Source organism: Aquarana catesbeiana, linkage group LG05 (genome assembly GCF_042186555.1).
Source record: "Aquarana catesbeiana isolate 2022-GZ linkage group LG05, ASM4218655v1, whole genome shotgun sequence".
Taxonomy (NCBI): Eukaryota; Metazoa; Chordata; class Amphibia; order Anura; family Ranidae; genus Aquarana; species Aquarana catesbeiana.
In genome coordinates this window covers 224,007,258-224,023,341 of record NC_133328.1, presented here as the reverse complement: position 1 = coordinate 224,023,341, position 16,084 = coordinate 224,007,258, and the positions used below count along the sequence as shown (strand labels likewise).

Here is a 16,084-nt window from a genome sequence, read left to right as displayed (position 1 = left end):
CCCAGTATATTATATTTAATTTAGAGATTTTCTGAAATCTTTTTCTTATGATTATTTTTTTTTGGTAAAGTATACCCACTTTTATATGGACACCCTATTATATTACAAGAGGGGATTTGCTCTGAGCCCCAATTCGGGTAAACATTTACTGTTTTCTTCTTTAATCCAGTATGTCACATTTTATTTATATTACATTTGGAATATAATATACATACATATATGCTATTACTTTTAAGTAAAGAAAAATAAATTAAACATGTATTTTATGTTGTATTTGATTTTCTACTGATTTACTATACAGTACATTGAGATGTAGACAATGCCCTATAATCACAGTCAAAAGTATATCAACTGTAGAGTACTTACCCTGACCTGAAATATGCATTGCCAATAACACTCACTTTATAGTATAAAGCCCACAAAAGTTTAGCTGGCTTTAAGATCAGTCTTTCTATCCCATCCTATTTAGGTCAGATTGATCAATCTGACCAATCTTGCCAAATGCATGGCTAAGCCTAACATATTCAGATTTACAATCTGCTTTTAAAGTAACCCTTTCTATCTGATAGACAAATAGCACGTTCAGCAGCATAAAAATGTGCACACCTTCAAACATCGTTCATATTGCTCTCATGCATCTCAGGACTTTTGAAAATGGGGGCAGCATGATATAGAATACAAACTTAGAGCAGTGAACTTGGTCGCTGAGCCACCTTTTCTGTCTCACTGTTGTCCCTTAAAGTGGAACTAACCTCTCTCAATCAACATGAACTATTTTTAATGTTGTTAGTTTTAACCTTTTTACATTTCTACAGTGTTTTCCTGGTTTCTGGCCTAGGCTAAAATTATGTCATACATCCCAGGAGTCATCATAGCATGTTTTTTTCTTTCATCGGAAGGAGGGCCTTTCTCATATAAGCACACCCTCCTGCCTGCATGCTTAAACTAGGGGCGGCTGGATTCCTGCCCTTACTCAAGATGGGGGGGGGGGGATTTCTCAACAAAAATAAAGTATGGAGACATTAATGGATGGGTGAGTTTGCTCTACATAATGAAAATGTTTAAAAAAGTATTAAGTAAATGGCATTATCAGTTTGTGGTGCTCAGATACAGTTCTGTTTAAAGTGTGATAGGAAGACTTAGTAAACATTATTGAGACAGAAGATGTGGGAGAGCCAACCTGCAGCTTTTCTTCTTCAAGTTGGTATTTGTATTTCAGAATGTCCTTGTTTTTTTGGAATTTTATAGTACTCAGAAGGGGATGACAGGTATATGCCAGCATCTGAGGTTTTTCTTCTTGTTGAAAATTGAAACATAGAAAAGTGATGGCAGAAAAAAGCAGAGTAGTGCATCGAGACTGCCCATTTATTTATTTTTTTGTTGTTTTGCTTTTTATTTTGTTACATTTTTTTTTAGTCCGAGTATAGATCTAGGTTTGTCCTGAGCATGTTTGAAGCCATTTACTGTTGACTGTCTCACTACCTCTGCTGGAAGTTTATTCCAAACATCAATTACCCTTTCAGTAAAATAACACTTTCTAAAATTAGATTTGAACTTTCCTCCAGTTAGTTTGAGGTCATATCCCTGTGTTCTTGATTTTGGTTACATATTGAAAAACGACTCCCTTAACCAGAGGCGTAACTAGAACCTTCAGGGCCCCGGTGAAAGAAACCATGATGGGCCCCCCTTCCATCCGAGCCCCGGGCTTCCAATTTTGGGAGAGTGTCCATGGACATCCTCCCAAAACCGTGCTTCCTGCATGACCCCTGGGACATGCATCCAGCGCAATCACATCTGCCCTTTACCATGTGATCAGCTGATCACATGTAAACAGACTTGCCGGTTATCCACAGCCCTTTCCTCACACGCTGTGTCTGTGTGAGGAAAGGACTGCCGTTAACTGTCAAGAATGTCAGTTAATTGTTTACACTGATAATCAGTGCCCCAATCATCAGTGCCATCTATCAGTGCGCATCAGTGCTGCCTATCAGTGCCCATCACTTCCACCTACAAGTGTTACCTATCAGTGCTCATTAATGCCGCCTACTAGTGCCCATCAATTCTGCCTATCAGTACCACCTATCAGTGCTCATTAATGCCGCCTAACAGCGTCCATCAGTGCCACCTATCAGTACTCTTCAATTCTGCCCATCAAAGCCCATCAACATTGCCTGAGTTCTGCCTATCCGTATTCGTAAGTGCCCATCAGTACCACCTATCAGTGCCCACCAATGCCACCTATCAGTGCACATTAGGGCCTCCTATCAATGCTGCCTATCAGTGCTCATCAGTGCCTCCTATCAGTGCTCATCAGTGCCTCCTATCAGTGCCCATCAGTGCCTCCTATCAGTGCCCATCAGTGCCTTTTATCAGTGCCCATCAGTGCCTTCTATCAGTGCTCATCAGTGCCTTCTATCAGTGCCCATCAGTGCCTTCTATCAGTGCCATCTATCAGTGCTCATCAGTGCCTTCTAACAGTGCTCATCAGTGCCCATCGGTCCCTTCTATCAGTGCCCATCAGTGCCTTCTATCAGTGCTCATCAGTGCCTTCTATCAATTCTCATCAGTGCTCATTAGTGTCTTCTATCAGTGCTCATCAGTGCCTTCTATCAATTCTCATCAGTGCTCATCAGTGCCTTCTATTAGTGCTCATCAGTGAATGCTATTAGATTCCATCAGTGCCGGACAGCACGGCTCTGAGCTGAAATCGTGTGTCATAGAACAATAGCACAGAGACACCGGCGGCATTAATGTTCTACTTGTCGGTCCGTCCTCTCTGGCACAGATGAGAGAGGACACACAGCTAATCTCACGGCTCCCCCTTCTCCCCCCTCCCCTCTCCTGTGTGTTCCGTGGGAAATGTGAGCTCCTTAGCTTCACACTTGACTGCCTGCGGAGCACACAGGAGAGGGAGGGGGGAGAAGGGGGAGCCGTGAGATCAGCTGTGTGTCCTCTCTCATCTGTGCCAGAGAGGACGGACCGACAAGTAGAACATTAATGCCGCCGGTGTCTCTGTGCTATTGTTCTATGACACACGATCTCCGCTCAGAGCATGTGTGAAAAGCAACCCCGCTGGGCCCCCCCACAGTGGCGGAATGCCGGGCCCCGTCGCAACTGCGACTGTTGCAACCTGGTAATTCTGCCACTGCCCTTGACCTTATTCACCCCCTGGATGTATTTGATGGTTTCAATCATGTCTTCCCTTTCCCTTCTTTCATCCAGACTGTACATACTAAGTTCCTGAAGTCGCTCTCAATATGTTTTATTCTCTAGACCTTTCACCATTTTTGTTACCCGTCTCTGGTCTCGTTCTATCTTAATATCTTTTTGTTAATGAGGACTCCAGAACTGGACACAGTATTCTAAATGAGGTCTCACTAAAGATCTATATAGAGGAATCAGGACCACCTTCCTCCTGCTGGCGATCCTTCTGGTGATGCATCCAAGAATTCTATTTGCTTTTCCCAATGCCTAGTCACACTGTTTGCTCATTTTGCAATCATCTGAAATAAGTACCCCCTAAACTTGTACTCTCTCAAGGGATTATTTTTCCCTAGGTGCATTATTTTACATTTAGAAACATTGAACTGCAGTCTCCATTGATTTGACCAATCTTCCAGCAATGCCAAATCATGTACCATGTTACAGACACCTCCAGGGATATCAACCCTATTACACACCTTTGTGTCATCAGCAAAGAGACATACCTTGCCCAACAAACCTTATATCACTTACATATAGATTAAATAGAACAGGACATGGCGCAGAGCCTTGTGGTATACCACAAAATGTACACTATTTGGGAAATTAAAATGTATTTGTAAAGGAAAAAAAGCACATATGGTCACCAAATTTTTCAAAACATCTGCATCTTTTTAATAGCAAATTTTTCTACAGTTTAGTGGTGGGGAGGCAGCCTGATTACCCTAATGGAGAACAATTTGAATACTCTTGGTAATCAAAGGTAAATAAGTAGCTAGTGCAGTGCCAGCTTGAACACTTAAAGCATATCTAAACCCCTAAACAAAAATGAATATGTTACAGCTTACCAGTCCTTAAATATGGTATTCATTCCAGCACACAGGCACTGTGCCAGAATGTAAGCTAAGCTGTGCATACGCAGCTTAGTGTATATTCTACAGAAGACTGTGAGCAAGCAGGTAGGGTTATTTTATTGCAGAAGAGACACTGTACTTTAGTTTCAATGGCTTGTCTTAACCTTCTAAGTGTCATTTTTGCTGGACAGTTTGATCTAAAAAATAAGACTTACTAGTCCTATCACTGGGTGAAAATAAATGAAAAAAGACTAAAAAAGTAAATTAATACAGCCACAATCATTTAAGGCAATATATAGCATTTATGCTTTTGGGATAAAATACACGTTAACTCCGCAGACCAAATATGAATACAAAACTGGAGTTCATAACTTTAAAATTGTTTACATCTGCAGTAAGTTAATAACTACTGTATACACTGTCTTGCACACAGTTAGACATTATGAAGGCATATGGTGCAGTGCATGATTAAATAAAAGGTAGCATGTAGGTTAAAATATATAGACTTAGATAAATGTGATCAGCACACCATAATTGCAAAAAAAAAAATCCAAGGCTTTATTTAATCTTATAAAAAACAGAGCATATCAGTGTGGAGATAATGCATTCTATCCATTTGGAACACAGTATCATGACACTGGTATGCTCTGTTTTTAGAAGAGGAAATAAAGTCTTGGTTTTCATGAATTCATGGTGTGCCTTGATGACCCTTTTTCATATATACAATGAGAATGCAAACACATTGGTCTTGCATGCAGTCTAAATTGTTCGAGGGGCAGGTGAAGGCTGAGCTTGCTATTCACTTTCATTTATGATATAATATGAATAAAATTATTCAATGAAACAGAATCAGTTGTGTAAGAGAAATGAAACTTGGTGAGGAAAAGCTATGTTCTACTAACAAGTTGAGGTAGTTGAAGACAGTTCAAAATAAAATATCTTACACAGTGACAAGACAGAGAACAGCAACAAGACACAGAATGGATTTACTATATCAACAAGGTCTCTCACAGGCAGAAATGTCATAGAAAGACAGATGTTTCCAGATGTGTTGTCTACTCTTCTGCAGAAGCAAACAAAACAGGCAATGTTTAGGACAAAGAAATGCAGTTTTTGCCCAAGGATACTTAAAGTGGATGTAAACCCCATTTTTTTTAAAATTAAGGCTTGCACCTTGTACAGTATAATATTTCATGTCATCTGTGCTCGGTCTTGCCACAAAGAATTAATCCAGCTCTGAGCAGTCCTCTTATCTTTTTTCAGTGAGATAAAAACAGTCAGACAGAGAAATGGATGTCCATTTCTCCCCCTTGCTGTGAGTGACAGGTAATTTCCTTATCTCATGCACCAGCGAGCATGAGAGGCATTCTGTGTACTTTCCCAGCATCATCATCCCCCTCTCTCAGCCTCTCACAGCTCTCCACTACAGCCTGTGTTGTGCAGCACATGTGCAGGAGTCACAGGGGGGAGTGAGCATGCTCTGCTTATGCCAAGAACGCGCTCTGTGTCCCCTGTGCGTGCAATTCACACATATCAAGAGCAAGGTTCATCCTTGCAAAGCTGCCTGGCCAAAGGGGAGTGTAGAGATGGGCGGGGAGTCTAGTGACGTCACGACTCCACCCACTGAGCTCCGGAACATAGCCCCGCCCATGGATTTCGGAGATTTATGGGTCTAGGTGTGCAGAAGGGGGTGATTTTTAAAAGGTAGGGATACATGCAGGAGGCATGTATACAAATATACTTTTGAAAAATGGCAATAGTTGATTATCATGAGTAGTGGGTTTACATCCACTTTAATGCAGCAGATGAAAATCACATCATGCGCATTTGGAAGATGCCAAGTGTCACCATCATTGCCGGTAACAGAGCCGGGATGTGGATCTGTGTGTGTAAACACACAGATCCACGTCCTGTCAGGTGAGAGGAGACCAATCATGTGTTCCCAGTACAGAGGAACACCGATCGGTCTCCTCCCCTTGTGAGTCCCCTCCCCCTACAGTTTGAACCACTCCCTAGGTAACACAGTTACCCCTAGTGTTAACCCCTTCCCTGCCAGTGACATTTATACAGTAATCAGTGTATTTGTATTGCACTGATCGCTGTATAAATGTGAATTTTCCCAAAATAGTGTCAAAAGTGTCGGATGTGTCCGCTGCAATTTTTTACCAAAAATATGTAGAAGAATACATATTGGCCTAAACTGAGAAAAAAATTTGTTTTTTATAAAAAAAATTGGGATATTTATTATAGCAAAAATTTATTGTTTATAGCGCAAGACATAAAAACCACAGAGGTGATCAAATACCACCATAAGAAAGCTCTATTTGTGGGGAAAAAAATGATAAACATTTAATTTGGGTACAATGTTGCATGACCGAGCAATTGTCATTCAAAATGTGACAGTGCTGAAAACTGAAATTTGGCCTGGGCAGGAAGGGGGTGAAACTGCCCAGTATCAGTGGCAGCCTGTCCATAGGGGGCGCACGGGTGCCGCCCCCCCCACCTAGCAGTCACAATAAAAATTTTTTTTTTTTAAATACATTTTTTTTTTTAAAAAGGTCCCTTTAAAAAAAAAAATAGAAAGAAATGTTCTTTAAGTGTACTGTGTTCGGGTGCCGGACACAGTGCACTATGGGAAGCGTCACATCAATGCAATCACGAGATTGCAGACGAAGCGCTTCATTTTTGGGTTTTTGACCTGCTTTGCGGCACAATCCAAAGCGCCGAGCAGCTTCCATCCGTTGTATTACTACAGGCAGGAGCTTTGTTATTTAAGTGAAGAGGTTACTTCCAGTTTCCCTGTTTCAGGGAACCCGGAAGTGACGTTGGCAGCTCCGTGGAACGCACAGCGCGAGCGGAGCTGCCTGTAAGGTAAGTGAGGCTCAGGGCTGCATTAGATGGGGCACAGTAAGGCTGCGTTAGTTGGGGCACAGTGAGGCTGCATTAGATGGGGCACAGTGAGGCTGCATTAGATGGGGCACAGTGAGGCTGCATTAGATGGGGCACAGTGGCTGCATATGATGGGCACAGTAGCTGTATTTGATGGGGCACAGTAGTAGAATTTGATGGCAGAGTGGAAGCATTTGATATGGCACAGTGGCTGCATTTGGCACAGTGGCTGTGTTTGATGGTACAGTGACGGCAAATGATGGGCACAGTGGCTGCGTTTGATAGCAACGTGGTTGCGTTTGATGGGGCACAGTGGCTGCATTTGATGGGGCACAGTGAGGCTGCATTTGATGGGGCACAGTGACTGCATAAGATGGGCACAGTGGCTGCATAAGATGGGCCACAGTGGCAGCATTTGATGGCACAGTGGGATCATTTGATATGGCACAGTGGCTGCGTTTGATGGGCACAGTGGCTGCGTCTGATTGCACAGTGGTGGCAATTGATGGGCACAGTGGCTGCGTTTGGCACAGTGGCTGCGTTTGATGGTACAGTGGCGGCAATTGATGGGGCACAGTGGATGCGTTAGATGGGGCACAGTGAGGCTGCATTTGATGGGGTACAGTGAGGCTGCATTTGATGGGGCACAGTGAGGCTGCATTTGATGGGGCACAGTGGCTACATAAGATGGGCACAGTGGCTGCATAAGATGGGCACAGTGGCTGCATAAGATGGGCACAGTGGCTGCATATGATGGGCACAGTAGCTGTATTTGATGGGGCATAGTGGCAGCATTTGATGGCACAGTGGCAGCATTTGATGGCACAATGGGAGCATTTGATATGGCAGAGTGGCTGCGTTTGATGGCACAGTGGCTGCGTTTGGCACAGTGGCTGTGTTTGATGGTACAGTGGCCGCAATTGATGGGCACAGTGGCTGCGTTTGATGGCATAGTAGCTGCGTTTGATGGGCACAGTGACTGCATTTGATGGGCACAGTGGCTGCGTTTGATGGGCACAGTGGCTGCGTTTGATGGGCACAGTGGCTGCGTTTGATGGGCAGAGTGAGGCTGAAATTGATGGGGTTTTTTTTCAGAATGTTTCAGTTTGTTTGCTCCCCCTCAAAAATTTTGAGCACCAGCAGCCACTGTCCGGTATTGAAGTGATTAAGAATGCTTTCAGAAATAGAAGTGTTAATAGTTTACTTTTAACAGTTAACAAAATGGAAATAAACTGAGGAGAAATTCAAATCAAATCAACATTTGGTGTGACCACCCTTTACCTTCAAAACAGCATCAGTTTTAGGTACACTTGCACACAGTTTTTGAAGGAACTTGGCAAGTAGGTGGTTCCAAACATCTTAGAGAACTAACTACAGATTGTCTGCAGATGTAGGCTGCCTCAAATCCTTCTGTCTCTTCATGTAATCCTAGGCAGACTCAATGATCTTGAGGTTAGGGCTATGTAGGGGTCAGACCATCACTTCTAGGTCTCCATGTTCTTCTTCTTTATGCTGAAATAGTTCTTAACGACATAGACTGTATGTTTGGGTCACTGTCCTGCTGCAGAATGAATGTGGCGATAATCACACACCTCCCTGATGGTATGGCATGATGGATAAGTATCTGTCTATATTTCTCAGCATTGAGAACACCATTGCTCCTGACCAAATCTCCAACTTAATCTGCAGAAATGCAGCCCCAAATGTGCAAGGAACCTTCACCAGGCTTCACTGTTGCCTGCAGACACTCATAATTGTATTGCTCTCCAGCCCTACGTAAACAAACTGCCTCCTGTTACAGCCAAAAATTTCAAATTTTAACAGATCATTCTAGAGCAGCTGCTGCCATCTCTCTGAACCCCATTTCCTGTTTTTGTACACAGTTGACTAGCTTAGCCTTGTTTCCACATAAGAGGCATGGCTTTTTGGCATGAAGACCTCTTCTGACCAGACTCCTCCGAACAGTAGGTCCCACTGGTTTCCATCAGTTCTGTGCTGATGCCACTGCTGGACATCTTTTGATGTCGAAGGAAAGTAAGCATTATGTGTCTTTCATCGGCTTTATTAGGTTTCCTTAGCCAAAAACTCCATCTACGGTCCTCAACGTTGCCCATTTCTTTGTGCTTCTTCAAAAGAGCTTGAACAGCACATCTTGAAACCCCAGTCTGCTTTGAAATCATTGGTTGAGGGAGACCTTGCTGATGCAGTAACGCTACCTGGTGTCTTGTTGCTGTGCTCAGTCTTGCAATAATGACCTGTGACATTAAACGGTCTTCCACAACCCCGGGGCGAATCCTATATCTGGCACCCCCCCCCCAGGCGGGTGGGCAGCGCACCACACTTAAACTTCAAGTGATGTTAGGGTAGTATACTGGCAGGTTAGTTGATATAGTGGCAGGTTAGGGTGGTATATAGAGCCAGGTCAGGGTGGTATATAGAGCCAGGTTAGGGTGGTATATTGAGCCATGTTAGGGTGATATATAGAGCCAAGTCAGGGTGATATATAGAGCCAGGCCAGGGTGGTATATAGTGCCAGGTTAGGGTGATATATGTGGTCTCTCTTTCTTCTTTAGCTGCGGGAGGGGGTCAGCCTGAGGGGAGGAGTCTGTAAGAGGAGTGGAGGACTCAGCCACACCCCAAACCCGCCCACCACCTCCGGCTGCCTCGGGATATAGTGAACATCCCCGAGGGACAGCCTACCTTGATGAGAAGGCAGGGGGGAGTTACAGACAGCCTCCCCCAAACCGCTGGGCTCTCTGCTGATCCAATCAACGTTTTTACAAAACTACAATGACAGGAAAAGTGCAGGGGCCCCAGATGCACCTGGGGTACCTGGGCAGTGCCTGACACCCCCCTCCTACACAGCTGTTTCTGTTAATAACTGTGTTTCAAACTACATATGAAATTGGTGATTATTAGCACCTGTTTGGCATAGCTGGTTAATCATACACCTCACTCTAATCTTACAAAATCGCTGACTTTGTGCAAGTGTACAAAATGTGCAAGTATAAAGCCTCGTAAACACGGTACGATTGTTGGCAGGGTATTGGCTGTTGACAGACTGTTGTCCTAAAATCTTACCGTTAGTACGCTCCTTTTGACAATTGTTGTCCAACTTTCGGCCAACAAATGTTGGATGACAGGCTAGTAAATTTTCGTCAGACAACGGTTTGACATCAGATTTCCATATGGTCAGTACACAAATCTTTCACACAAAAGTCGAAAGTACAAACACGCATGCTCGGAATCAATGCTCACCAAACACGAAATTAGCAAAAGGAGCCCAAAGGGTGTCGCTCAAGAGCTGAAATTCCTACGTCACTACGTTCATGTTTGTGGCACGACAATTGTGTACCGTTAGTATGAAAGACAAGATCCTAGCACACACCCTTTTGACAAAAATCAGATGCTCGGTTGGCCAACAATCGTACCGTGTATACGAGGCTTTAGCATTGCTGCTGGTTTGAGGCCAAAGCATAGTCACACCAAATATTAATTTGATTTAGATTTTTCTTCTGTTTCGCTCACTTTGCATTTTGTAAATTGATAAAAATAAACAATTAAAAATATATATTTTTGAAAGCATTGTTACTATTCAGCATTTTTTCACACCTGCCGAAAACTTTTGCACGGTACTGCATTTTGTAATTTGCTAACTTATAAATAAAAATTTTCATTACATTATTTTTCATAACATTCTCATTTTGCAGCATTTTTTTACATGTATTCATTTACAAAGTACTGTAACAAAACTATTGAAATAAAATGATATTTTCCCTTTAATTACAAGCATTTACTATTTTTTGTTTACGCAATGCATTTCAATCCATCAAGATTTATACACAAGAGTGGAAGCTTTGCAAATTTAAAATACCAGTTTATCAAAGCTAACTGTGATATCAGAGCTCACCGTCAGAATGAGGGTCAGTCTGGTATGATTGAGTCTTGTTTGACTCACTTTTGAGTCAAATGTTCTCTTCATAAGATAATCTATAATAAATCATTGCAAAGCTGCACTTTCATGTATACCAATATTTTAAAAATATTTCTAAAGAAAGTTACAGATTTATATTCCTCTCCAAAGAGCCAACTGTCTACTTATTATCTCAGTAGTAGCACTAGAAAAAATAAAATAAATTGTGTGAATGAGCCTTCATACTGTTACCTAGGGACCCACCACTTTTTCTGTCTCCTTGTAGTTGCTTAGCATCGAGGGCCCAGTGTGTGGACAGGGAGAGACCACTTCTGACAGTCTTTTTTTTTCTTTTCCACAAGCTTTGATTTTCTCTCTCTCTCCTTCCTTCTTTTTTCCCCTCTACCCTCAGGCCCCATACTAATCAAAACCTGACCATCACACATATATAAGCGTGCTGGACATCCCTAAACCCTATCGGTATTATTAACGGGGTTCCCCCCTTCACTTTACAGCTATAACAGCCCCCACAAAATATTTAAACACCTTTTCACAAGCTATTGTGGCTATTGAAAACAAAAATGCATTTGTGACGTCAAATACTGACGGATAAAAAGACCTGGCTCGTAGTTGGCATTTTAATTAATCCAAAAGGTGTGCTATGGGGTAGAGGTTAGGGGTCTGTCTAGACCACTCAAGTTCCTTCACACCAAACACATCAAATGATTTATTTATAAATCATTTTTATTTATGCATTTAAACTCCAGTCATTTGGAGGAATGTCCACATACAGAACCTTTAACAGCACAGTGCATTTCAATAATCATCTTTGATTAGAGGGTCACTCTTTGAGATTAAATTTTTTTAACAAGTCACACAATTCCTATCATTTAGAATGTTATTTTAAATTCTCCATAATTGTAAATCCTTCAACTTGGAGATTATATAAACACAGTGGGGTTGATTTACTAAAGGCAAATCCACTTTGCGCTACAAATGCACTTGGAAGTGCAGACACTGTAGATCTGAAATGAGGGGAAGCTCTGCTGATTTTATCATCCAATCATGTACAAGCAAAAATGCTGTTTTTTATTTTCCTTGCATGTCCCCCTCAGATCTACAGTGACTGCACTTCCAAGTGCACTTGTAGTGCAAAGTGGATTTGCCTTTAGTAAATCAACCCCACTGTGTTTATATAATCTCCAAGTTGAAGGATTTACAATTATGGAGAATTTAAAATATGTAGTGCAAAGTGGATTTGTCTTTGGTAAATAAACCCCAGTATATTCTTTGTATGCTTAAATATAGGATTCACTTGACTCTATGTTGTTTGTTCCCTTATAGAAAAATAAAAAAGTTAAATTTTATTGGATAACTGATCATTAGTAAAACTATTCAAAATATTCAAAGACCAATGTTTAATGAGTTGTCAAAATATTTGTCAGCAATCAAAAGCTCTAGATAGTTATTCAAAAAGGTGTTGCAGAATGTACATTTACTTTACATTACAAAGGTGAATCTAGATACTGACAAACCTGGTTTTGTTTAACAGCAAGCTGCTGCATCTCTCTCTCTCTTTAAAGGGTTAAGAACTATGTCCCCTTTAATGCACAAACCACATAAAACAATACCATCATTATTATGGCTGTTTTTTTTTTTATTGTTTAATACTTTTTTGGTTAGATTAATTGTGTAGCAATAACTCATGGTGGAGCTGCTGGTTTAAAGCAGGCTGTTACCGTCACCTTTGTTACCTCAATTCCACTGAAACCGGGTCTAGGGTCTAGTTGAGCTTAATACCGGACAATGTAGGCACCGGACACTTGAGTATCTTTTCCAATGCTTTAATAAACGTAACTGAAGGAAGTAGCAGGAAAGAGGTAGAAGAAGAGTTGCAGGGAAGTTCAAATACCTTTTCTTAGTGTAATATTAGGAATTGGAATCTTGTAGATGAATGTACTCTCCTTTTAGAGTTGAATCTTTGCCCGCCTAGATAGGTTTCTCTCACTAACCTAGCAGCCAGTACGCAGCAGGAACAAATGTCTCTGCCACAGACTTGAATGGAATAGAAACCCGTACGATCCTCTGCCACAGGATGTAATGGTTTACGATGGATAGCAAACACAGCACTAGAACCTTTAAGCAATACTATGCGGTAGGTTAACTTTAGGATACGTCCTCCAACTGAGTCACCAGGCCCCTCTCCAGACCAGCACTCTGCATGATCCTTCCATGACGGGTCCTCCCCTGGGATCTTCTCAGTTGTCCAGCTTCTTCCTGTAGGACAGACAGCCCAGGACCATTCCCCTGCCGCTGTGATAGGCCCCAGACAGGCTTCTGGGCCCAACCACACGCTGCAGCAACGTGGGCCTCCCGGTCGGAGGACCACGCGGTAGTACTCCTAACACATACCTGTCGGCCAGGAGGGCCAGCAGGTGGAACGAAAAAAAACCCCTAAAACATGGCGTCTGTTCCATAAATACCCTCTCCCAGAATGCAACTCGGAGGACCACCTCCACTGAGTTATCTCCGGGACAGAGGAGCACTCATACACTTCAACGTGTTGCCTTTCCAACACCAACCCATGAACAGAACAGATGAACAGATAACCCACTAAATTTACCTATAAGCGGTAGATTGAAAATCTACCAGCGCTACAATTGATTTAAAGATTGCATGTTATTACAGACTAATTTGCATTTTATCATATGACTTTATTATGTTAAACATTGCAGAGCTTGTTTTTTTATGTCTATTACACTAAAACATAGATATACAGCTGTGTTAACTGCACCAGAGTGTAACAGGGAGCAAACATGGGAAAGTTCAACATTTTTAAAGAATGGTAAAATAAATGGTAAATAAAGATGAAATGCTTGCTTATTAATATGTGGCACATAGATGAGACTGAAAGCTACTTGCCCATGGAGACAAAATCTGAACAAGGGTGCCTTATATCACCAACATTTCACTGACCCATTCAGCCATGTTTTTTTTTCTACATAATAAAATGGGCTATATAACTTTCAGATTCAAAAAAGATATTTAATAGATCTATTATTCAATACTTTACACCACCGACCTAACCTGGTTATAGCACCATAGACATTTGGTTTTCAACACCATAATGTTTATTAAGTATTAACATTGCAAAACACAAACTGAAGCTAAAATAATGAATGTAGTTAGATAAGGGCGAGATTCCAGTTTTACCTTTTTCCCATTTGAGTATTTACTTTATATTAAGTATGGAAATTCCAATTAAACTAGATTATCAACATCTACAAAGGTTTAGGCATTTCCCTCATTTTACACAAAGTATAAAGCTGTATTTTTTCAGTTATAAACAATTGGAACTAATATTCAAATGTATTGAGTCAGTGCACATATACATTGTCTTTAAAATTGAAGCAGTTAGGAATGCAACATAAATATATGAAGGATGATGACGTTTTAAACTGTTTGATGCAAATAAAGACAAGCAGACTGCAGATGTGTCTGGACAAAATGAGACCTAGTGCAACATAATCTAAGAACATACAAGAATGAAAGTATTAAACAAAAGTTTATATTTATCAAGATATTTATCAATATGTGTATAATAGTACTAGTAGTAAAATTATATTTACCATGGTGTTTACAGGTGCAGGATCCAGCATTTACCAGGCCCCCTCCTGGCATGCTTTTTCCAAAGCAAGCAGAACTGAATATATGCAGAAATATAAATTCAATTAATCTACCAGCAGCTCAGCCTTCTTTCTTCTGCATCCAGGATGTCTGCGTGTACAAACCAGGGTAGTAACTTTCTACTGCATTTTATCTGGTAGAAATAAATAATGAACTTCTCTTGTTCTGGAGAAGTGTGGTGGGAGGCAGTGACCAGAGAAAGTGTAAAGAGGAGGGATCACCAAATGTTTTCTGAGGTTACCAGGCTGAAGTATTAGTGTATCTTTGTACTATGTATTTATTGTTCATGGTTTAATTTGACTGGGTTTTTGTTGACAGCAGTGTTAACAACAACATGTACTTTTCTATAGGATGTTTCAGTCTCTCCCAAGTTGCACTCAGCAACAGAACTAAGGGAGCTAAACTATGCAGCTCTACTGGGGTTTGAGCAGGAGATGAGGACATTACCCTGGATATTTATAAGGTAACTTAGCAACCTTTCCAACTCACATACAAAATAGTCACAAATATATTGTAAAATACTTGTACATGATAGTAAATGATACAAGTTATAAACCACTGTAGGAACAACCTTTAGATTACATACTGTATGTATAGCTTTTTTTTTTAAATAAATTTGAAAAATAAACTAGTAGCACTTCTATTTCTGAAAGCTTTCTTAATTTATAGTATTTTTATACCTGTCTAAAACATGGTACTGTGTATGAAAAAAAAAAAAAAAAAATTTATATATATATTTATGGCTGGAGCCCTATGTCCGGTATGTACATGAATACCACTTACAGTAAAGATAGGACTTACCATCGGAAATGGACCTGAAAGTGTGGACTTAGCATATGAAATGGACCTGAAAGTGTGCCTTGGTCTAATGGCCGGTATGCCAAAATAAGGGGGCATACCCTGGTTTAAGAAATGATTATTCTGTAAGAGAAATGAATGAAATGAATAGTTTGAGAAATGCTGTGAAATGGGGATGGGAGGGTGGGTATCGCGCACAGGAAACCGACAAGCACCACAGGTGAGCGGGCTGCTTAAGTACCCCCCGGGCTCCTCCCATAAATTCAGGCCACCATACTGGCCTTCCTACTTATGGCTGGAGCCCTATGTCCGGTATGTACATGAATACCACTTACAGTAAAGATAGGACTTACCATCGGAAATGGACCTGAAAGTGTGGACTTAGCATATGAAATGGACCTGAAAGTGTGCCTTGGTCTAATGGCCGGTATGCCAAAATAAGGGGGCAAAAACATTCAGGTAGGGTTATGATTTTATTGATTTTCAATTATTTATTGAGCCAATTTGGAGAATGCCTGTGCCATCTCTGTTTGTGGGTTGGGGATATACCGGGCGAAGCAGGCTGACTTCCACCTGCCCAGTCTTTTGATGATGTGGTCCGGAACCCCGTGGCGGGATGCCGCGGAGGCTGCTCCGATGCGAAACGAGTGTCCGGAATACTGACTAGGGTTAAGATGAAGATTGCGGAGAAGTATTCTTATGTGTTCCACAAACTGAGAGGCGTTTAAGGGTTTAACTGGGA

At 41.4% G+C, this 16,084-nt stretch overlaps 1 protein-coding gene across 1 annotated transcript in view; it reads right to left on the bottom strand.

Annotated features, from left to right (window-relative positions):
- DCLK3 (doublecortin like kinase 3) overlaps positions 1–14,938 on the bottom strand; it is a 59,326-nt gene extending 44,388 nt beyond the window's left edge. Inside the window, exon 1 of the mRNA XM_073630593.1 lies at positions 14,487–14,938. Coding sequence (XP_073486694.1) covers positions 14,487–14,538 — 52 coding nt within the window. The 5' untranslated portion in view covers positions 14,539–14,938. The remainder of the gene's footprint in view (positions 1–14,486) is intronic.
- Between the last annotated feature and the right edge of the window lie 1,146 nt (positions 14,939–16,084).